At 39.6% G+C, this 25,092-nt stretch overlaps 1 protein-coding gene across 1 annotated transcript in view; it reads right to left on the bottom strand.

The window, feature by feature from the left end:
• Positions 1-5,095: 5,095 nt before the first annotated feature.
• The window catches only part of ST6GALNAC3 (ST6 N-acetylgalactosaminide alpha-2,6-sialyltransferase 3), a 576,783-nt gene continuing 556,786 nt past the window's right edge, over positions 5,096-25,092 (bottom strand). Inside the window, exon 4 of the mRNA XM_079129188.1 lies at positions 5,096-5,120. Coding sequence (XP_078985314.1) covers positions 5,111-5,120 — 10 coding nt within the window. The 3' untranslated portion in view covers positions 5,096-5,110. The remainder of the gene's footprint in view (positions 5,121-25,092) is intronic.

Here is a 25,092-nt window from a genome sequence, read left to right as displayed (position 1 = left end):
CTACATTGTGTACAACCACAGAAATGAAAATGTTGTACCCCATTTGTGTAATGAATCAAAATGCAGTCTGTAAAAATAAAAATAAAAATAAAAAAAGAAATGATTGGGTTTTGAGAATCTTAACCTAATCAGTGAATTGATCCTTGATAGGATTAACTGAGTGGTAACTGGATACAGGTAGGGTGTGTCTGGAGGAGGTGGGAATTGGGATGTGACTTTGGGGTATATATATATTTGTACTGGAAAGTGGACTCTCTCCCTTTTCTTCCTGATTATATGAGCTCCTTCCCTCTGCCACTCTCTTCTGCCATGATGTTCTGCCTCACCTTGAGCCCTGAGGAATGGAGCCAGCCTTCTATGGACTAAGACCTCTGAAAGGTGAACCATCAAATAAACTTTTCCTCCTCTATAATTGTGCTGGTCAGATCATTTAGTCACAGCAGCAGAAATGGTAACTAAAATAGAAGTGCTAAGAACACCGAATATTCATTAGAAGGAGTGGGTTCAAGTCCGTTCTGCTACTTGTTAGCACTATGTGACTTTCTGTAAGTCCCTGTATTTCTCTGCCTTGGGTCCCTAGTTTTCAATGTGTGAGAAGGAATACCTCATCAGCTTCCACCACCTCCTTGCTTGAGGGCCAAGTGAGATAGTTGGAATAGTGCTAAACAAATGCACATGAATATTTCTCTGGATGAAAGAAAGCAAGGCCCACCCATGGGGATGAGAGAGAACAGAGTGTTCCGATGCAGCATATGCAGCATCTGGCTTTTAAAAATGTGTCCCTCAGGAAGAAAAATGAGATTGTTGTCGAGACTGCAGAAAAGAATCATTTCAAAAGTGATATTTTCCAACTCTAATAAGTCTGTGATCAAACAATCAGCTTCTGGGGTAAAGGCCACCACTTTCCACCAACTGACCTGGAAGCCTGCATCATATATTTAATGTCAAGAGTGTGCAAGCATAAGCACTTTCTGCCGGTGAAGAACAGAAAATAAAACCATGTCATGTAAGAGACCAGACATCCCCATCTAGCTGGGAGCTGACAGGCGTGCCTCCAAGGGGCTGCCTTGATGCATCACCTGCCACATGCCAGCCTGTCCCTGGAGTGGCCAGAGGTGGTGCTTCACATATAGCATGTGTGTATCAGCTGCAAGCAGAGAGGAGGTGCCTGGAAGGTGAAAGCTAGAAACAACATGGGCTTAGGGAGAGCCCAGGCATCTCTCTTCCTCTCTCCCTTCTGGCATGGTTTCTTTCTACCTTTTTCTACTCCTTGTCCCTCTTTCTATCATCACCTTTCCTCTGTTTACTCATGGTCCTGTATCCACCCCCATTACTTCAGTCTACACCTGATCTATTGGGGTCACCTTGGACTTGCATTATTCTATTTCCTGGTAAGTATCAGTAGCCTCCAGTTACCCAGTTCCATTATTTACAGAGGAATCTTATTGATCCAGCCTACCACATTTGGAGCCTGGCCCCAGAGATCTTGGGTCGCTGGTCTTTTTAGTTTAGACCACCTTTGAGAGAGATGCCCACCTCTGGACAATCCACTGCGACACAGTGAGGTCATGTGGCATTTAGCATGGCAGTATCATTGACAGAAACCATGGACTTGGGCAGATTCCTTGAGAAGGGGAATAGGGAGCACAGACATTTGAAATGACACCTTGCTTAGGTGAGGGCATGTCATGGGGGTGGAAAGCCTCTATAGCGTCTTGCAGAGCAACTTATTAGTCACAGAGAAGAAGCTGTTATTCAAAGAGACCAAATCTCCTCCTTGCAGTTCTTTGTTTTCTTCCTTCTCATCTTTTCTATCAATCTAAGCTGCTTACATCAGTGTTATTAATTTTCAAGGATAACAAACTGGTTTCTAATATGTGAAAAGAGGCCTAGACACTAAATCCCAGTAAGTAGCAATAGTTGTTTCACTATACAAACTTTTATTATAGCAGGCTTAGGCCACCCACTGTGCGAACCTTCACAGTGCAGTACAACCTCAATCCTACACTGTACCCATCTTTGGATCCCCCACTACCTAACGTGGACTCAGTTCCCCCAGTGGTGGGACTTGGACATCAGACCAAGTCACCCTCATGGTCCCAGGATTGTCCTTTTGGTTATAAAAACTCAAACAAGCATTCACTGTAATGGGGGGTGATGTACAATAGCACTTTCACACATGAGATTAATAAAAATACAGGGTTCATTGGCCAGCAGGAGGAGATCAGAGGTTCCTGCTCCTTGTGCCAATGCCCCTGACACCATCTTCCTGTAGAAATTGATTTTGGAGACTATCAGTATAGAGACAGGAACTGAAAATGCTCTTTCCCTTGGCACTTAGCTATCAGCACTCCTGGAGGGCACATCTGGTGTAGGGGTTGGACAATCACGTATCTCAAAAGATCTTGTCAGAGCAGGAGTTGGACTGGGAAGTCTCTCAGTTTCACTCCAGGATGTAAAGTACAGTGAAACCCTCGTGCACCCCCGTGTTAGAGTCAGAGCACAGATCCTTGGGGACTATCCTACAGTGGGGGCTCCTGTGGTTCTCTTAGTATTTGTCATACCCAGTGACCAGGCCAGTTGTTGTCTGTTGAAAAGAAGAATGAAGAGCTCTGCTTGGGACTCGTTGCTATGACCCCCATTAGTTCCTAAATTTTTGCATCTGTTCAAAGAAGGCATCCACAAAATAGATTTCTGATAGGTAGTCAGTCTTTCCATGTTTGAGGTATCCAAGAGGAGAATGGAATCTCACACCTCACCTAGGTAGCTGACCACCCAGAAAGGCATCTTGGAGAACCCAGAGGTACAGTTTCCAAATTATGTTTTGTTTTGTTTCTTTTACCAGAAAGTTTAATAAGGATGATAAAAATGATGATGATGAAAACATCAATAAGCCCCATGGATGTCTGTGGATACTAAATAACTTAGGTAGGGTCATATATGTAGTAAGTGGCCCCAGTACTGGAGAGACAGATTTCTTTAGTAAGGCTAAATATACAGATCTTGGAGTTTTATATATGCATAGATGAATTCATTCCCAATTGCTCCAGTCCAGTTACCTTTCTGACTAACTTGTAAAAGTGGAACTATTGACCCAGACTTTACATATGTAGGGTCTCTGTCCCTGTTTCCATCTTACTGCGCCGTCTGTCTTCCTAGGCAGGGTGTTAGGGGGGTTAGGAAGGAGAGTCAGTAGCAGGAATTGCCCTAGGGAGCTGACCTGTGCCTCTGTTTACTTTTCACACAGGGACAATGGCCAAGGATCTTTGGGAGAAGGATGACACCAGGGGTGCTGAGACTGGGCTGCCATGGACAGTTTGTCACTACAAAGAGGTTTGGTCTAAATGAAGTGTGAACATATTGAATAACATGTCCAGGTCACAGAACTGGGAAGTGACAGAACTCCCAGAACAGGGCCTGAAAAATCGTGGGCTGCCAGTAACTAGTTATTGAATGAATGGAACCCAGATTTCATTCTAAGGAAATGTAGTTTGTATTTGAAGTCTGCTCCCATTTTAAACATCTTTCACTAATTAGCACTGAAAGAAAAAGCTTTTTTAACTTCACATTTCTCTCAGAAACAGAAATGTCACGTATGATATTGAGCAATCCCATTGGAACAGTGCTGGTAGGAAGATGGTAGGAATTTAGTCATTCTGACCAGCCTCCTTGTCGTGGGTAAACAGCAGACCACAGTCTGCCTGGCATTTCCTTTGTGTTTGGAGATGGAATACTAAGTGAGTCTAAAATTAGTTTCAATGAATACTGGAAGAAAAGAATCCCACTTGAGATGATTGTGTTCCTGTGAGGATGATGTACAGACCAAGGTGTCAGTCTCCTTTGCTGACAAGAGCAGAGTGATCAGATGGAGATAGCATCACTCAGACCTGAGGGTCCTTCCCCGAGATTCATCAGGGCAGTTAATGCAGGACTGCTGCAAATGACAATGATCACTGTGCAATGTCACAGTAATGCCACCTGGCACGGCTTGGAACTCAGTGTAAAGTTAAATGACCTCTCCAAGGGAGTTATCATACACAGCACACACACACACGCGCGCGCGCACACACACACACACACCCACACACACACATCCTGAGAAATTTTACAAGCAGGGCAGGTTCATAGCATTGGTGGGGACAGCATGGGTTGAGCACTCCATTTAGTATTTAGCAGAATAAAAATATTTGATAAAGCTTCTTTCGGATTAAATATCTTAGCAATTCTTGGTCTGTCCCTCTCTCTCTCTCTCTCTCTCTCTCTCTCTCTCTCTCTCTCTCTCACACACACACACACACACACACTTTCTCACCAGTCCTTTATCCTCTCCTTTCTCTTCTTTCTTGAACTCAGCAAATTTTGTAAACTCAAGAAAGGGAGCCCTTGTACACAGTATGAAATACCCCACCCTCTCCACTGTATTGCTCCAGAAGAGATCTCTTTTCTCTTCATCCTGTTAAATGACAGAGTGAATTTTAATTCTTTTTCTCATGCATGAAGTGCTTTGCTGCTTACCAGGTGCAGGTTAGCTAGGAATCTATTCTCTTTTTTGCCTGCTGTGGATGTTGGATATTGAAGATGGGAGAACTCTAGAACAGGGAATAAGGAAGGATAGGCAAGGAGTATTAACCAAGGCTGGAATCTATATTTTCTGCACACCAGGTCAGAACTCATAAACTGTGTAGGTACACAAGAGGACATCACACCTCTACAGTGGTCTGTTTGCCTGTGAGGACAAGGGACTGGCGCATGCCTGTTCTGCCTCTGTCTCATTCCGTCATCCTTTCCTTATAGTGCCACATAATCAACATTAGGCAGCCCATGGGTGGCATCCAGGAACAAGTGACACACCATCTACAGCATCTCAAATCTATGAAGGGGCTCCTCACAGAGAGTCAGTGCTCTGGCCTAAACTGGAGCTTTTCCACTTCTTTAAGCCTCATTATTTTAGTCAGCTTTCCATTAACCAATACTTGAGACAATCAACTTAAAAAGAGGAACATTTATTTTGGCTTACAGTTTCAGAGATTTCAGTCCATGGTCTTTGCCCCATTGCTTTTGGGTCTGTAATAAGTGAGCACATCATGGCAGGAGCCCCTGGTGGGCTCACTCAGAGTGGCCTGGAAGCAAAACAGAGAAAGAGACCAGTGTCCCACAATCCTACTTAGAGTATAATCCCAACAACATAAAACCTCCTAGTAGGCCCTACCTCTTAAAGATTCCACCACCTTCCAACAGCACCAAGCTGAGGACCAAGTCTTTAACGCAGGAGCCTTTGGGGGACAGTCCACATCCAAAGTATATACTATTCGACTTCTTCAACCAACCTAGATGCCCTTCAATTGATGAGTGGATAAAGAAACTGTGGTATATATATACAATGGAATATTACTCAAAATGAGAAATTAACATGAAGTGCAAACTGCTCTCCAAGGTCTTTCTACCTCTGCAATAACTTATTGAGTCTGAAGTACGATATTATTCTGTTCACCTAGTGTTTGTCACCAGCACATCACCTCTGATAGTCCCTTGGATATATTTGTTATCCTAACCACCCCCCTAAAATTCAGCAACTTAAAATGGAGTAGGGTTGTCACATATCACTTTGAATAGACTCTGTCATACAAAAGCACTTAGTCTACTCAAAGGAGCAGGTTGTAAAATAATTCCTTAATTAGTTTAGGTTGTTACTGTGTGTGTGTATGTGTGTGTGTGTGTGTGTTGGGGGTTGTGAAGAAGGTGGAGAGAATGAGAAATGTTTTTTTAAAATTTTAAATAGAAAAAAATGCTTTTGGGAAGGGACTTACCTTATAAGATTTCCCCTTTGTTAGGGGCTTAGTAAATTTTACAAATTGTAGATTTCACAATAATGATCCAATAGCCACACTCAGGTAGTCTTCCTTTGTAAATGAACTTGGGGGCTGGGTGAAAACTAGAGTCCCCTTGGTACCAGGCAGAAGCACCCCTATTAATCCTGCAGCTTGTGGATGATGTATTTTCCATCATATACCACATTAATAGGTCACATGGAAAAAATATCATCTTGGTAGCAGCCAGTTGCATAGTTTAAACAACAAATCCTCCAGCCCAGAGATCACCTGTGGGGCTTAAGGTCAGTGATTAGAATACCAATCTAAAGAACCTTACAAATCTGGAGAAAATTACCTTCAGCTGCATGAAAAGCATGATGAATTTCAAGAAATATCATTTTTATTTTTAGAATGCAATGACTAACAACCTACTTAACCTTGAGATTCTGACATTACAGGAACTATGGTTTGGTCCAGCACTGGCATATATAATGACAAAGCTTCTTTGTCAGGGAGAGATTTATCTGAGGGCTATTATGATATCCTGATATTAAGATTAAAAAAGGAAAAATATGTAGGCGGGTAAGCAAATCAAGCTTTGTATTTTGATCTGAGAGAGATTGAAAGACATTTTCCAAGGCAAAGAATTTTTCTGAGTTCCTTTTGTTTAAGTAAATTGTCCTCCTCCCACATTTTGAAGACTATTTTGGCTGCTGATTTTAAGTTTCTAATGGGCTAGGTTTTACTAGGTAAGACTGACTTCTACAATCACCTTTTACAGAGATGTTCTCCACCTGTGAAGCAGTGTGTTTGGTGAAAAAAGCATTTTATCATCATTATGCTCCAGAGCTGTTACCAGAAACCTTTAGGGAATTCAATGCTGCTCTGACCCATAATTACCATTTACTTAGTCTTTTGTTGTTGTGCTGTTGGTAAGATTATCATCCCTACTATTTCCAACAATTTGTTATTTTAGCTATTTTTTCAGTTTTCAATTAAATTAAATAGCATTAGCTACTTTCACAATATTGCATAATCATCACTACTATTTCCAAAAATTTTTCATCACCCTACAGACTATCAAACAATGACTCATCATCCTTCCTACCTCTCAGTCTATTAACCTTGAATCTACTTTCTGTCCCTATGAATATACCTACTAGGGATATTTCACGTAAGCAGAATTCTATACTATCTGTCCATTTATGTCTGGCTTATTCCAACATAGCACAGTTTTTCTCAAGGATCATCCATGTGTAGGATATATGGAAACATTATTCTTTTTCATAGCTGAACAATATTCCATTGTGTGTAAAGACCACATTCTGTTCATCCTTTCATTCTTAATGGACACCTGGGTTGTTTTATGAATATGATTCAACTAATTAGTTTTTTAAAATGTGCATAAACATTTGCTGAAGAGTACTTTTTTTTTGGCTATTCAAAATGCTGATGTTTAATCATTACCATAATTAAAACGAGTTATCTAGCAGTCAGGAACCTCTGTTCCTAATGAGTAACTAAGTGATTTTTTTTATTAAAAATCATAAATTTACACAGGGCAATGTTGTTTGATTCATTCTGTTATTTTTTCCCTTCCCCCCACACCTCCCACCCCTCTTTTCGCTCTATACAGTCCTTCCTTCCTCCATTCTTACCACCCTCCTTATCCCTAACCCTAAACCTAACCCTAACCCTAACGCTAACCCCTCCTACCCCCCATTATATGTCCTCATCCGCTTATCAGCGAGATCATTCCTCCTTTAGTTTTTTGAGATTGGTTTATCTCACTTACAATGATATCCTCCAATTTTATCCATTTGCCGGCAAATGCCATAATTTTATCATTCTTCATGGCAGAGTAAAATTCCATTGTATATATATGCCACAGTTCTTTTATCCATTCATCAACTGAAGGGCATCTAGGTGGGTTCCACAATCTGGCTATGGTGAATTGAGCAGCTATGAACATTGTTGTGGCTGTATCTCTGTAGTATGCTGATTTTAAGTCCTTTGGGTATAGGCCAAGGAGTGGGATAGCTGGGTCAAATGGTGGTTCCATTCCAAGCTTTCTAAGGAATCTCCATACTGCTTTCCAGAGTGGCTGCACTAATTTCCAACCCCACCAGCAATGTATGAGTGTACCTTTTTCCCCACATCCTCACCAATACCTATTGTTACTTGTGTTCTTGATAATCGCCATTCTAATTGGGGTGAGATGAAATGTTAGGGTAGTTTTGATTTGCATTTCTCTTATTATTAGACATGTTGAACATTGTTTCATATATCTGTATATTGCTTGTACATCTTCTTCTGTGAAGTGTCTGCTCATTTCCTTAGCCCATTTGTTGATTGGATTATTTGTATTCTTGGTTAGAGTTCTTTGAGTTCTTTATAGATTCTGGAAATTAGCGCTCTATCTGAAGTATGAGTGGCAAAGATATTCTCCCACTCTGTAGGCTCTCTCTTCACATTACTGATAGTTTCCTTTGCTGAGAGAAAGCTTTTTAGTTTGAATCTATCCCAGTTGTTGAGTCTCACTTTTATTTCTTGTGCTCTGGGAGTCCTGTTAAGGAAGTCTGATCCTAAGCTAACAAGTTGAAGGTTTGGACCTACTTTTTCTTCTATAAGATGCAGGGTCTCTGGTCTGATTCCCAGGTCCTTGATCCATTTTGAGTTGAGTTTTGTGCAGAGTGAGAGATAGGGGTTTAATTTCATTCTGTTGCATATGGTTTTCCAGTTTTCTCAGCACCATTTGTTGAAGAGGCTATCTTTTCTCCATTGTGTATTTTTGGCACCTTTGTCTAGTATGAGAAAATTGTATTTATTTGGGTTTGTGTCCATGTCCTCTGATCCGTACCATTGATCTACCTGTCTATTTTGGTACCAATACCATGCCATTTTTGTTACTATTGCTTTGTAGTAGAGTTGAAGATCTGGTATTGCGATACCCCCTGCTTCACTCTTTCTACTGAGGATTGCTTTACCTATTCTGGGATTCTAATTCTTCCAGATGAATTTCATAATTGCTTGCTCTATTTCTGTAAGGTACATCATTGGGATTTTAATTGGAATTGCATTGAATTTGTATAGCACTTTAGGTAGTGTGTCCATTTTGACAATATTAATTCTGCCTATCCAAGAACATGGGAGATCTTTCCATCTTCTAAGGTTTTCTTTACTTTCTTTCTTTAGTGTTCTGTAGTTCTCATTGTAGAGGCCTTTCACCTCTTTTGTGGGATTGATTCCCAAGTATTTTTTTTTTTTTTGATGCTATTGTGAATGGGGTAGTTTTCCCAATTTCTCTTTCAGAAGATTCATCACATATATAAAAATGCGTTGGATTTATGAGCATTGATCTTGTAACCTGCTACTTTACTGAATTCATTTATGACTTCTAAGTTTTCTGGTGGAATTTCCAGGTTCCTCTAAATATATAATCATGTCATCAGCGAACAGGGATAGTTTGAGTTCCTCTTTTCCAATTTGTATCCCTTTAATTTCTTTGGTTTGTCAAATTGCTCTGGCTAGAGTCTCAAGAACAATGTTAAATAGAAGTGGTGAAAGAGGGCATCCCTGCCTTGTTCCAGTTTTTAGGGGGAATGCTTTCAGTTTTTCACCATTTAGAATGATATTGGCCATGGGCTTAGTGTAGATGGCCTTTACAATGTTAAGGAATGTTCCCACTACCCCGATTTTTTCTAGTGTTTTGAGCATGAAGGGGTGCTGTTTTTTATCAAATGCTTTTTCTGCATCTATTGAAATAATTATGTGATTCTTCACTTTTAATCTGTTGATATGGTGAATGACATTTATTGATTTCTGGATGTTGAACCAACCTTGCATCCTGGGATGAAACCCACTTGATCGTGGTGCACTATCTTTTTAATATATTTGGTATGCGATTTGCTAAATTTTTGTTGAGAATTTTTGTGTCAATGTTCATTAAGGATATTGGTCTGAAATTTTCTTTCCTTGATGTGTCTCTGTCTGGTGTAGGTATCAGGGTGATATTGGCTTCATAGAATGAATTTGGAAGGGTTCCCTCCTCTTCTATTTTATGGAATACTTTGAGAAGTATTGGATGAGCTCTTCTTTAAAGGTTTTGTAGAACTCGGCTGAGAACCCATCTGGTCCTGGACTTTTTTTGTTGGTAGGCTTTTGATGACCTCTTCTATTTCATTGCTTGAAATTGATTTATTTAAGTTGTGTATGTCCTTCCCATTCAGTTATAATAATTCATATGTCTCTAGAAACTTGTTGATGTCTTCAAGGTTTTCTGTTTTGTTGGAGTACAGATTTTCAAAATAGCTTCTAATTATGTTTTGTATTTCACTGGTGTCTGTTGTTGTATTTCCTTGTTCATTCCGAATATTAGTAATTTGAGTTTTCTCCCTCTTTCTCTTGGGTAGTATGGCTAAGGGTTTATCAATTTTGTTCATTTTTTCAAAGAACCAAATATTTATTTTGTGAATTTTTCTGATTGTTTCTTTTGTTTCAATTTTGTTGATTTCGGCTGTGATTTTAACTATTTCCTGTCTTCCACTACTTTTGGTGTTGCTCTGTTCTTCTTTTTCTAGGGCTTTGAGCTGTAGTGTTAAGTCGTTTATTTGTTGATTTCTACTTCTTTTATTGAATGCGCCCCACGAAATAAATCTTCCTCTAAGTACTGCTTTCATAGTGTCCCAGAGGTTTTGATATGATGTGTCTTTGTTCTCGTTTACTTCTAAGAATTTTTTTATTTCCCTCCTGATGTCTTCTGTTATCCATTCATCATATAATAGTGTATTATTTAATCTCCAGGTATTGGAGAAGTTTCTCTTTTTTATTCTGTCATTTATTTCTAATTTCAATCAATATGATCTGATAGAGTACAAGGTAGTATCTCTATCTTCTTGTATTTGCTAACAGTAGCTTTGTGGCATAAAACATGGTCTATTTTAGAGAAGGATCCATGTGCTGCTGAGAAGAAAGTGTATTCGTTCTTTGTTGGATGGTATATTCTGTATAAGTTGGTTAAGTATAAATTGTTGATTGTGTTTTTGAGATCTATGGTTTCTTTTTTCAATTTTTGTTTGGACGATCTATCCAGCGGTAAGAGAGGTGTGTTAAAATCGCCTAGTATTATTGTATTGTGGTCTATTTGATTTGTGGAATTGAGAAGGATTTGTTGGATGTACATCGATGAGCCATTGTTCGGGGCATAGATATTTATGATTGTTATGTCTTGCTGATTTATGCTTCCCTTAAGCAGTATGTAATGTCCTTCTTTTTCCCTTCTGACTAGTTTTGGCTTGAAGTCCACATTATCTGAAATGAGGATGGATTCTCCAGCTTTTTTGCTGTGTCCATGTGCATGGTATGTTTTTCCAATCCTTTCACCTTTAGTCTATGGGTATCTCTTTCTATGAGATGAGTCTCTTGCAGACAGCATATTGTTGGATTTTTCTTTTTAATCCATTCTGCCAGTCTATGTCTTTTGATTGATGAGTTCAGGCCATTAACATTCAGGGTTATTATTGTGATATGATTTGTATTCCCTGTCATTTGGCTCATTTTTGTTTTTTGGATTGATTTGGTTTCCCCTTTATTTGGCTATTCCTTTAGGCTAGTTCCTCCCATTGCTGATTTGCATTGTTGTTTTTCATCTCTTCCTCATGGAATATTTTGGTGAGAATGTTCTGTAATGCCGGCTTTCTTTTTGTAAATTCCTTTAGCTTTTGTTTATCATGGAAGAATCTTATTTCATCGTCAAATCTGAAAGTAAGTTTTGCTGGGTATAAGATCCTTGGTTGGCATCCATTTTCTTTCAGGGCTTGGTAAATGTTGTTCCAGGCCCTTCTAGCTTTTAGGATCTGGATTGAAAAATCTGCTGATATTCTTTTTGGTTTCCCCCTGAATGTAATTTGATTCTTTTCTCTCGCAGCCTTTAAAATTCTGTCTTTATTTTGTATGTTAGGTATTTTCATAATAATGTGCCTTGGTGTGGGTCTGTTGTAATTTTGTATATTTGGAGTCCTATAAGCCTCTTGTACTTGGTTTTCCATTTCATTCTTCAGATTTGGGAAATTTTCTGATGTCATTTCATTGAATAGATTGTTCATTCCTTTGGTTTGTTTCTCTAAGCCTTCCTCAATCCCAATAATTCTTAAATTTGGCCTTTTCATGATATTCCATAATTCTTGTAGATTCTGTTCATAATTTCTTAGCATCTTTTCTGTTTGTTCAACTTTGTTTTCAAGGTTAAATATTTTTTCTTCAATATCTGAGGTTCTGTTTTCCAGGTATTCTATCCTATTGGTTATGCTTTCTATGGAGTTTTTAACTTGGTTTATTGTTTCCTTCATTTCAAGGATTTCTGTTTGGTTTTTTTCAGTATCTCTAACTCTTCATTGAAATGATCTCTTGCTTCCCGTATTTGCTCTTTTAACTGTTGATTGGTGTGATCATTCAGTACCTGCATTTGCTCTTTCATCTCCTTGTTTGCTTCTCTGATTGTTTTAATTATGTACATTCTGAACTCCCTTTCTGACATTTCTTCTGCTGTGCTGTCATTGGGTTTTATTGATATAGTATCTAGGTTTGTTTGGGACATTTTCTTCCCTTGTTTTCCCATATTGGTCATATGTCAGTGGGACTGTGTGATAGTGCAGATTTCCTCTATTTGCTTATAGTGTCCCTGTAGATTTCCAGTGTATCACCTCCCAGCCTTCAGTAGCCTGGTGTCTTGAAGTAACTTGATAATGCAGTACTTCCGAAGAAAGCTGTCCCTAGCTCGCTACTGGTTCCAGAGAGTGGAGCTGGCTCTGTGTGGAAAGGCTCTCACTTGGGGGCCTGCTCCGAGAAGCTGGCCGTGTGGGAGGAGCCCACCGCTGGAGTGCCCAGGGCTGCTTGCAGAAGACTCTAGCTACCCTGCCCTACTCTAATAAGCCGCCTGAATCCGGGCCTGCTGCCCGGGCCGAGCTTCACCAGGTAGGGGAGACTCACCCTGTGGTTCTATTTTAGTCCGAGTCTCTCAGTGCCTCCCCTTCTTGAATCCTGGTTCTGGAGTGACTGGAGATGTAGTCACCCTCTAGTCCACCATCTTGGATCGCCCTGTTGAAAAAGCTTGTGGCTGGAGAGGGGCAGGGCCGCCTGGAGAGGTCTCTGGCTGCCCTGCTCTGGTCGCAGATGCTGCTTTGGGGTCAGAGGACTCCGCTGACTTGGGGAATTGTGGCTGGCTCTGTGTAGAAAGGCTCTCACTGGGCGGTCTGCTCTGAGAAGCTAGCCTGGAAAGGCACTTCCCGACGGAGGGAGCCGGGCTGCTTGGGGAAGTCCCTGTCTGCCCTGTCCTGGTCTCTGAAGCAGCGTGTGGGCCGGAGCTCACTGTGGGACTTGGAGCTGGTTCTGTGCAGAAAGGCTCTCACTGGGGGGCCTGCTCTGAGAAGCTGGAGTATCTGGCCCTGTGAGAGGAACCCACCGCCGGAGTGCTCAGGGCTGCCTGGGGGAGACTCTAGCTGCCCTGCCCTACTCTAATAAGCCACCCGAATCCACTTCACCAGCTGGGGGAGACTCACCCCGTGGTTCTATTTTAGTCCGAGTCTCTCAATGCCTCCTCTTCTTGAATCCTGGGTTCTGGAGCGACTGGAGATGCAGTCACCCTCTAGTCCACCATCTTGGATTGCCAAGAGTAGTTCTTTATTGGAAGTTAGATTCTTTAAAGGATCAGCTTTTAAATATCTGTGAGGGTTAAAGAGTTTCTAGACCCACCCTGGCTGCTTAGTATAGTGGGAACCACACTACTGCTTTGAATAGTATTGATGGCAAAGTCACTTTAGATGTTGTCCTCTTTCACTAAGATGAAGTAGGTGGTAACAAAGAAATATCATTGTCCCAAAGCCTTGAATAAACCTGGATGACAGTGATCAACATCAATTCCAAAAATAGAAGAGAAGTTCTAAGAGAAGAATGGGTGACTGAATTAGTATTAAGGGAGTTAGCAGCTGGATAGGCTATGTGGTTTTAGAGCTAAGGATGATGAGTTGATCAAAGATTCATCTGGGAAACAGAACCAATCCGAATACTTAAAATGAAACAGAGTCGATGATGGGGGACTGGATTGCTTTCACTATTGTCAGAAGGATTACTGGAATAGGTACTAGGAGAGCATTACAATGATTCTTAAAAGAGTTCTTCAAGAGTTCTAGGAGCTACTGCTGCCTGAAACACTCACTGCAGCTTAGAGTGCATGCTGCTGTCCCTGGGACCCAGGGTCCTAGAATCTGGAATCATGGTTGTGGGTTAATCAAAACCCCTCTTTTTTCTTTTCGCTAAGGTAGTCTGTTCCAAGAGAAATAAAAATGTTCATAGGTCACATTATAAGCTATTTTAAAATCAAAACATAGAAATTTGTGCCTATACAGGCTTTGGTATTTCCCTTCATTATGGAAAAAGATTGGGGTTTAGGAAATACTTTGAAACTACATATCTAGTGTAATTCACAGCATGTAATTGCATCTAGCATTGTTGGCTAATTTTATGAGAAGTTGAGATCTGGTAGTGGGCTGATCAGACTGAGAGATCAGGTGAGAGTGATAATTAGCATCCAAATTCAGGAACAGAACAGGGAAGGCAAGGGCAGTTGTAGTTGGGGATTCCTAGGTTTAAGGAAAGCAGGAATAGGGGAGCTGAATAGAACACAGGACGATCTAAGGAGAATGTATGCAAAACTCTATGCAAAAGATCATCTTTTTAAATTGCCTATTTATAAAATATCAGACTTGGTATAATAATTTTGGAGAAGGTGGTTGGGCTACCCAATGCACATGGTTTGTGTGTGTTTGGTGGAAGGGCTATGCTTTGGGGACCCCCACTAGAGTTTTGTGGTTGATGAATTGGGAAGAAGGATCAGAACAGATATGGCTCAGTTCTTCCTGTCTCTTCTGGGCAGATGTTTTGCAGGGGCCCAATGGAGGGACAAGAGCCCTTAGTTTTCAGCACAGCCCTTGATTCTTTGGGACTTTTAGTTTTTGAAATTTAATTTCTTCTTGGGAATTTCATAAAGGAAGAGGTTTAAACTCAAATAGGTTGCAGTTCTGTTGTTACTGGAACATCTTTAGGTCATGTAACCTCATTGCGGAATTGCTAAATCAGACACTGTGACCAGACATGATTTAGGGCAGGGAATAAAGGAGGAGAGTGGATTTTCAGATGTCAGTGTAGAATGACCTTGTACTTTCCTTCCCTTACTGACCCCAGTCAGAGTCTTCCAGGGGAAAAAAGTCTAAATTACCCGCTATGGTTAGTAAAGGGCCATTTCTTTTCCCAAGGAATAGTCACTCTCCCCATTGACCCTTAGCTTAGGGAATATCTGGACAGAACCTCATTTTTCCAGCTTCATGTTGCCTTCTGAAGGAATATCAAATAATTGATGCATTTGGTGGCATTTCATGATGCCATGACTCAGCACCTTCCTCTCTCTGGAAGACAGAGACAGTTGTTAACAAAAAGTATATATTGTGCTCTGCTTTGCTTCTCCTTTCCAGGGGAAGCCTATGACTATTCAGCACTTCCAGTGAGTGGATAGCCACATCTATTTAAATCTGTGCAAGGATTCCTATGCTCCCAGGATAAGTAGTCCTAAATCACTAATCTCATCAATAATCTGACCCCTGAGTCATCTTCTTCCTCGGTTCTGAACTTCTTGGTCCTTTCTAGCAATCCTCATGGACAAGAGGAGAGTGACTTTTTCTCATTCCATTAGCTTATGCTGTATCACATGATGTATAAATGGGGGTCCAGAAGCCACACCCTCAATGGTAGATGCTGTCAGTGATACAGCCCTCGGAGCTGAAGTCGCCATCTTGGGAAGGGTTTCTGCAGTGACTTTGCTTTTCAAATAAATAATTAGTCAGAATTAATTTTAAAAATTATATTAGATAGATTCTGGAGTTTCACATAACTCAGTTTCACCAGTGTTTCATTTTAACAATCCAGCAAACAAAATGGCTAGAAAGTACTTTAGTGTTCTGATTTTTACTTGCATTGTCTAAAGCACAGTAAAAGGGATCCTATTCAAAACAGAAACACTTATCAAAATTCCCTTCTTGTTCTTCAATTTTTTTCACACCCTTGGTTGCTTGCTGAGCCTTCTGCTCAAAACTTGGTCATTCTCATCACCACTATAATGATTTATGTTTTGCTTTTTGCTCCCCCATTCTTCTCTCTTTACACATCTGCTTTGTCCACTGCCCTGCCCTGCCCCTGGCTGCCCACTGCCTTGACCTATAAGGTCTCTTCAGAATAAGTGAAATCTCTGTGTCAATAGAAACTTTTTTATATACAAAGGTATCATTTTAGCATAGAAAGAACTCAATTTTATTTATGATTACCTGGGTTGTAAATTAATATTATTTGAATTAAATTAGTATAATTTAAAGTATTCAAACCATTCTTTAAGCCTTTAAATTGAACTTCAAGTCTTGTTATTCTGTTTATGAATTTACTGATTTTGGCATAAAATTTTAAAAAATCATTAATGTTGACTAATTCAAGTTAACAAATTAAATTCACTGTGACTGAGACCAATTGGACCATTCCACCCTCCACCTTCATTTCTTGTTTTTCAGAAATCCATCCTAAATGAGCTCTGTGAGTACCTTTTCCTTTGCCAACTGGAATGATGTTGAACTTTGTCAGTAGTGTGCACTGGAGTGGCTGCAGCAGGAGAGGGCTTTTCTCTCTGGTTCCAGTGTGCTCCTCTTGGAAGCCTCTTGCAGCAGGTGTGGCTTATCTAAGTGCCCAGCTACTGTGGGATGGTTTCCTACTCCAGTCTAGAGCTCTTGGTGCAGGTGGCTTTTCCACCTCCAGACTCCCACAGTGCACAGCAGCCAGCCGCACCTGGCAGACAGTAGCTTCCCCAGCATCCTCTCGGGAGGTTCTATCGCTCCATGCTTCTGGCAAGATGCTTCATAAACAGCTGGCATCTTAGAGAGTGGGTTACTGGAAAGTTCCAGAGGGCAGATTTCCAGAAAGTTCCACCAGTAGACCTCTACACTGACTTTTCTGCTGTCCAGTAAGGTATGGTCATGTCCACAAGCAAGATCTCGGCCTCAGGATGGATTTTTCCTTTTCCTACGTGCTGGATCTCACCTAAGGTAAGACTCCTTCTTTCATCTGCAATTCCTATGTATTTATAGTTTTTTTGCTTCTATCTAAACTTCTCTTATTGCTCTATCCCTTATTATAGGTAATAACTCATTTAATCAATCTTTGAATTGCATCCTGAATGCCCTCCAGGAGGAGGCAACTGGACCCCACTGGTAGACCATATGATACCACGTAGGTTAAACAGTCTCCTTTACAGAACTAATTCCTTACATGATATGTTTAGATTTTTTTTTAACTTCACCTATGTACTTAATGCGATTATTTCCTGTTAAGGACTTAGAATGTCCAAAAGAGCAAACTTAAAGTCATAGTAAACAATATATCTTAATACTTATGTAATCTTTAGAAATCTAATAAGCTAAATTTATGTAAATAGGAAATTTCAAATTCACATGAACATTCCAATTTGTTTACAAACTTAGTCAAACTCTTATAGAGTTTTCAACTTAAATCATAAACCTACGATCAATTCCTGATTTAAATTTGACACTGGAAGTTTAATTTTTTCAGATTTTTCAATATGCCAAGATAATCGTAAGCAATTTACACAGAGAAATGTGGATTAGATTGATTTTAATACAACAACATTTATACAATAGGTTTGAGTTATTCAAGGTTGTATTTATTTCCAATTTTTTCCAAGGTAAGGCACTTATCCAGTTGTGGGATAGTTTTGTCTGTTTAGGAATTATGTTAGTCAGCTTTTCATTACTGTGACAAAAATACCTGACCAGAACAACTTAGAAGAATAAAGGTTTCCTCCGAGTTCACAGCTTCAGAGGTCTTTGTCCTTGGTTGGTCAACTCCATCACTCTGGGCTTTAGGTGAGGCAGAGTATCAAGGTAGAAGGGCAGCAGTGAAGGAAAGCTGCTCAACTCACAGCAGCTGGGAAGCAGAGATAGAAAAGGGGAAAGGACTGCAGGGAAGATGATCCTTTCCTGGGCATAGCCCCACTGATCTTCCTCCTTCAGTCACAAACCATCTGCCTCCAGTAACCACCCAGTTAGTCCATTCAACCCAGGATGGATTGATCAGATTACAGGTCTCATAATCTAATCACTTTACCTTTGAATATTCCTGCATTAACACAAGAGCTTTTGGGGGACACCTCATCTCCACACCAAAACAGAGATGCTAAATTTTCTTACTTGTGAAAGATTTTGAGACTATAAGGGGAGATAAATGGGATGCATTCACCTACGACTTTTTTTTTTTTTTTGAAGCAAATGTGTATATATTTAGTTCTTTATAAAAACTAGTCCTGTCTCAATTTTTTCATGTTACTTGGGGCACAGAAACCTTGTTCTCATTCAGATACCAGATAACTTCTGTTGTGAAAGGCAATCTCCTGCATGCAGTTTTCGATTCCACCAGGCTGTATAAAAATGGGCTTCAGGCCTGTAACACTTCCTTATGAAGAACTGTAGAGTCCTCACAGTCTGTGCTGAGCTGTCACACTGTGTGGAAATATCTTTCCCTGTTTCAGACTCAATGTGTACCCCTTCACTCTGCTTAAGCAGAATGTGACTGGTTTACTTCACCTATAATGTCTTCAGAGTTCTGCCATGTTGTAGCATGCACCAGAATTTCCTTCCTTTTTAAGGCTGAGTAATGTTTCTTTTAATGTCTATACCACATTTTACTTGTCAATTTCATATTCCTTTTTCATATGTGTGTCGTATAGCACCTGGTGAACACTGATACTATACCCGATTATTTCTTCTCCTCTGAGGTGAGAAGTGGGTTCTTCTGCTGCAGTACAAGAGAGGTACATGCAGGCCAACTGCCCTGTGGCTAATGGCCATAGGAGACCAACAGCCACTAGTGAAGCTGTTCTTGATCTGTCTCTTCTCTGTAGGAGCAAAGAATTGCTCCATCCAGAGCTTGATTGCATTATGGTTTTCTTCACTGAAACTTCTCTGAAGAAGTGAGATTTTTGCTACAGACTGAATGTTTGTGTCCCCTTCAAATTCACATTGAAATTCCAAGTCCCAGGGAGATGGTATTTGGAGGTGGGGTCATTGGGAGGTGGCTAGGTTCTGAGAGTGGAGCCCTCATGAATGAAGTAGTATCTCTGTAAATGAGGCCCCAGATGACTCATTCACCTCTTCCAACTTGATCTTGGACTTCACAAACTCTAAAAACTGTGAGAAATACATTTCTGTTATTTATAAGCCACTTGGTCTAATTGGCATTCTCTTCTAACAGCCTAATTAAACCAAGGTGACTGACAAGTTTTGAAAGCAAAATTCTTTGAAGACTCCATTGGTAGAAAACTGTTGAAAGTGTGTGAATTTTAGGTTTCAACAGACCTGGATTCAAACCCTAGTTTTAATTTTTATTATCCATGTTATCCTTTCTGAGCCTCAGTTTTCTCATTTGTCACATGGCAATAATGGTGATGACTATGACAACAGTGACAAGAACAGAAAACTCACAGATAAGAATTAAATTAGATGATAAATGTAAGCATTTGACACAATGTCTGTCATGTAGATTTCACTTCCTTTTGCCTTCCTCTTGCTTTTGTCCTATTTTGTCCTTGATATTTGTTAGGAAATATGTTAGTCAGCTTTTCATTGCTGTGACAAAAATACTGAGAAAATCAACTTAGAGGAGGAAAGATTTATTTTGGTTCACAGTTTCAGAAATTTCCATCCTTGGTTGGCTGGCACCATTAATACAGGTCTGTGGTGAGGCAGAACATCATGGTGGTTAGTGTGTGGTGGAGCAGAGTTGCTCACCTCAGAGCAGGTGGGAAGCAACAGGGAGGAAGGAACCCAGGACAAGATACTGTTCCCAAGAACATGCCCCCAGGATACACTCTCTTACGTTAGGTTCACTTCCTACAGTTTACATCACTTGACAGTAGTCCATTCAGCTATGAACCCATTAATGGATGAACTCATTTATGAGATCACAGCCTTAATAATCCAATCATTTCCTGAAATCCTACCTTTGAACATTGCTACTCTGGGGACCAAACCTTTAACACATGAAACTTTCAGGGGGACATTCCAGATCAAACCATAATAGGAAGTCTTAATTCTGATTCTTAAAAGCATGACCATCTAGTTCAAAAATCATGGCCATCTAGTTCAAAAATCATGGAACCTTCATGCAATTAGCATTCCTGGAGACAAGTTTTCATGCCCAACAGCCTAAGTGGATATGCCCAGTTCGCAAACGGAAGACCCATTGCTTATGAGAAAAAAAGCCCTCACAATAAGCCAAAGATCAAAAGGCAATCACAAAAGCTTATCTTTGACAATCCTTGCCAGTTTTTTTCAGTCTGGTAGGGGAAGTCAGAGACCCTTGCTCATTGCCACTGATTATGCAGCTCCCCCTGCTTGCTGAGCAGGTTGTGGCAGCCTTGCTGAGACAGCCAGCCCAGGATGCAATTACTGCCAATTGCATTGGGATGTTTGTATGAGAGAATGCCCTGTTATAGAACACACAGAGGGAAGCAAAACACTGATTATTTAATTTGCATTGTTTTTCCATGAATATAAAGAAACTCCCTTCTGCAAGGAGTGCAGAGGCAAAATGATTAAGACAGAATGGCCAGAATGGAATGAAATAAACCCAGTTGCTTAAAAGAAAGGGGAGAAAAAAACTCATGGAAGCAGAAGCAGTCATAAAAAACAATGTTATTTAAATAATACTATATCTCGCCTGCCTTATCATTCCGATTACATTCAACTAATCTGCAAAATTGAAAGGTAATGAGCAGTATTTCCTTAAAGCACATTAAATAATAGTGTCAAAATGCAAATTTATTCATTAAGTATAGATGAGTATGTTAAATATTCATGAATTGTTGCTCACAGTATGTAATTAATGCCATGGTCTTTGTGTCCAGAGTGTTGAGAAGATAAAGGGTTGTACCATCACTGTTATAAACTGATACCATTCTCTAAAATTCCCCTCAGGACAAAGGTTAGGCCCCCAATGGACCCCAAACTGAGCTTAATTTTATCAATACTTTATATTTTATTTTAATAGGAACTGGGCTATCTGACGGCCCAAGATTTATATTTCCTACTCCTGCTGTCTGACAATCTAGATGGGAAATAAATATTTCAGGCATGAAGAAACTCTTACTTGACCTGACTATACTAGATCTGAAATTCTCTTTTGTTGGTTTCTGACCTTGGGCAAATGGAAGCATTTTCTAAAAGTCTCCCTTTAAGAAGAAAATTTCATGTTTCTACCTCCTTTTCTCCATCCCGTCTTTTTTTTTATGTCTTAAGCTCAGTCCTTTCATTTGAGGTAGAGCCCCTTGGGTTTAGGATATCTTGAAAATACAGTCCATTTTCTTTCCAGAAACCCATCTGATCTAGTACCATATACAGCTTTCACTTCTCTTCCTAAAGAGTAGTGTATCTTTGTAGATTCTGGAAATTTAAAGCTACCTATGCATAATATTTCCTCCTTACTATCTAGGTTACTTGCTCCACTGTTTATTTTGATTCCTGTTTGTTATTGTTGCTCTCTAAGGAAACCCACAAGTGCAAGGTAGCAAATAAAAAATTCATATTTTTAGCAAAAATCAAAGAAGCTGTGATTTTTATTCCTTTTTGTATCTTTCCAAGTTTATTAGTAAACTTTATAGTGTTTGGGAGTTTTAAAGATGGGAATCAAATTTTTCCAATTGTGTAGCTTATTAAGAATGTATTAGACACACAGGATGCCTTGTATGTGACTCTACATAAATATCATAAATATATCTATTTATCTATATCTATATAAATGTATAAATATATCTTCATATAGATTGAATTATTGTTCTCAGTTTTTTACTTCTCCGTGTTATAATCTTTAAAACCACAACTTATGTCATGCAGTTTTTACAACACATCTCCTAAGAGTGGTCAGAAAGTTTCTCTGCTCCACTGATGGGGGACTTGGCCGTCTAACTTGTTTTGGCCCATGAAATGCTGGCTGAAGTGAAAAGGGTCCAGCTCAAAGACAAGGCTTTAAAAGGCATCATGTGCTTGTGCTCACTCTCTTATGCTTCTGTCACTCACCATGAGAAGAGCATGCCCCAGTGAGCTGCTAATCCTGTGGTATAAAGAAACACAGAGCTGACCTGATTCCAGCCCCGAGGCTGGAGCCAAGCCCAGGGTAGTGCAGCTGCACTCCACACCCCAGCCTACCATCAGACCTATAAGGATGAACACAAATGCTATGATAGGTCACTGGGTTTGGGGTGTGCATGTGCACATGCACATGTGTGTGTATTTGTGTTTATTGTACTAAATAAACACAATATAAAATTTATCCTCGTAACGACTTACAAGTATATAGTATTGTGTCATTGAGTACATTCAATTTGTTGTGTGGCCATCAGCACTATTTATCTCTAGTACTTTTTCATCTTCCACAATTGAAACTGTACCAATCAAACACTAACTCCCCTTGTGTCTCTATCCCTCCAGCTGCCTCCTTCCAGCTCCTGCCAACCACCATTTACTCTATGAACCGCACCTAAGGGAAGTCCTTCATGTGGCTGGCTTATTTTATGTATAATGTCTTCAAAGTTGGATCATGTTGTAACATGCACCAGAATTGCCCTTTTTTTTTTTAAGACTGAATAATAACATCCCAGTGTATGTGTGTACCACATTTTTTTCATCTATTCATCTGTCAGTGCACACTTGGATTACTTAAACCATTTGGCCATTATGAATAAAGATGCTATGAACATGAGTCTACAATTCTGTTTGAGTCCCTTCTTTCACTTTCTTTTGAGTATATACTCAGATGTGGAATTCCTGGAACATATGGTGATTTTATGTTGAATATTTTGAGGCACGCTCATACTGTTTCCCACAGTGGCTAGCGCATTTTACATTCTCACCAGCAAAGCACAAGACTCTCAGTTCCTTCATATTCCCGTCAACATTTGTCATTTCCTTGTTTCTTCTTCTTTCTTTCTTTTTTAATAATTGTCATCTTCTTGGGTGTGAAGTCATATCTCAGTGGGGTTTTGATTCACATTTCCCTTTGACTCGTGATAGTGAACATAATGAATACCTTTTTCATTTGTTTCTTGGTCATTTGAATATCTTCCTTCTTTCAAGAAGTGTCTGTTCAAGTTCTTTTATTTTAAGATCAGCAATAACTAATTAATACAATATATATTATTCCTGAAAAAATACACTTTAAAAGGACATAGTCATTATTACTTGTAGAAATTCTAATAAGTTTTCCTATAAGTTTTATACTCATGTGTTATTTGAATATTTTTGATTATTAAAATTAGAATAGTAAGTTTATATTTATGTAAATTTTTAGTGAATTATCTAAGCCAGAAGTGGTAAATGCGTGGTTCTAAGTCCAGATTTAGGAGCTTAGGTTATATCTTTCAAATGGCTAACAACAGAAAAATTACAAGAATAAAGAAATTCCACAAACAACTTAAAAATTAATTATAGGTTTCTTATTTCTCTTGGGAAATATTGTGAAGCCCAGACAACCCTGGGCCTGTCTCCAATCATGTCAATCTCAACTAAAAGTTGACTAATAGTTTCTCACCCCTCTTCGCTCCCGCCTACAACTTTTGTCATGGTAGCGCCACTAGAATTTGTGACTTCTGAGCAAAACAGGGCTGTGTGGGAGCTTGGAACTTTTATTTAACTTTTCAAGTTTCCAGATTCTTTATGAGGACTGTGGACTAGTGGAAAGTGTCTAAGATTTGAACTCAGAGAAAACTGGGTCTCATTTTGTTCTCTGGGTGATGTTCCACCAATATCTCAACTACTCAAATCCTTGCTCTCTTCTTTACAAGTTGGGATTATCCTTTTTACAGGACTTTGGTGAGAATTACAAGTGATTATATCTATGAAAAATTTTGTCCTTAAATTGAGTATTAAAGGCTAACTACTATGTGGATACTTCACAATAATTTTCTCTGGCCCCACTGTTTTCAGTAGTGTCTGGAACATTCTTCTTTCAGAAGTCCACATGCCAAACATCCCTGTCTCCTTCAAATCTTTGCTTAAAAGTTGTCTTCTCAGTGAAATCTATTCTGACCACCATCTATTTATTTTTAATTCTGTGTTTGGCTTTGAATAGGTTCTATGAGTTTATCTTCAAGTTCACTGTTTTGTGTTTTTTTTTTTTTTTTTTTTTTCTGTTGTTAGTATAATCTATTAATTCCATCCAGGGTATTTTTGAATCTCATGCATAGTAATTTTCATTCCTGCAAATATATATAGGACTTTTGAAATAGCTTTCATGTCTTTACTTAGCTTTTTGAACATATGGAAAATACTTAGAACAATTGTTCTAATGTCCTTTTCTGCTAATTCTCACATCTGCATCAATTACGGGTCTTTCAAAATTGTTTTTTCTTTATATTTTCTTGCTGCTTTTGAATGATTAGCATTTTTTAAAAAATTCCTGACATTGTTAACTTTACTTTTTTGGGTACTGGACATCTTTGTAACTCTTTAAGTATTCTTGAGTCTTATTTTTGGATGCACTTAAATTACTAGGAAGCAGTTTAATATGTTGGATTTTGCTCGTAAGGTTTCATAGGTGGAACCAGGGCACTACTAAACCTAGGGTTAATCGTTCCCCATTACTCAGTCAAGAAATTTCTGAGCTATTTACTTAATGCCCTATAAATTATGAGACTTTCTAGTTGCTGGTGAGAATGGGCATTATTCCCAGCCCTGCATGAACGTTGGCAATGGTTCCCTCTGATCCTTTTGGCTGGTTAATTCCCTGAGCTCTAATGTATGTGCTGATGAACACATAACTGAGGGCTAGGGACCCTCTGCAAATCTCCACAGTTCTCTGCCTGCATCTTTCTCCCATCTGCCACCTTGCTCCTTTGACCAGTTTTCCTTTTCTCCACCTTTATTCTGTCGCCATCCCTGGTGGTGGCCTTGTTTTTCTGGACTCTCAGCTTCCTCTCCCTACTCAGGGTGTCCACCAGACTCTGCCTGGGTTTCCCTCCCCAAGATGTGGTCTGAAAACTCTTTCAAGGTAACAAGGCTCACCTTGTTTGTTTCCACTTCTGAGAGATCACTGTCCTTTGTTGCCTGGCATCCAGAGTCTGAACACAAATATTTTATGTTGAAGTTTTATTTTTTTAGTTGCTTCAGGCAGAAAACCAAACCAA

The sequence above is a fragment of the Sciurus vulgaris genome (assembly GCF_902686455.1).
Source record: "Sciurus vulgaris genome assembly, chromosome: 1".
Lineage (NCBI taxonomy): Eukaryota > Metazoa > Chordata > Mammalia > Rodentia > Sciuridae > Sciurus > Sciurus vulgaris.
Note: the sequence above shows the minus strand (reverse complement) of the source record. Positions and strands in the feature narration are given on the sequence as shown.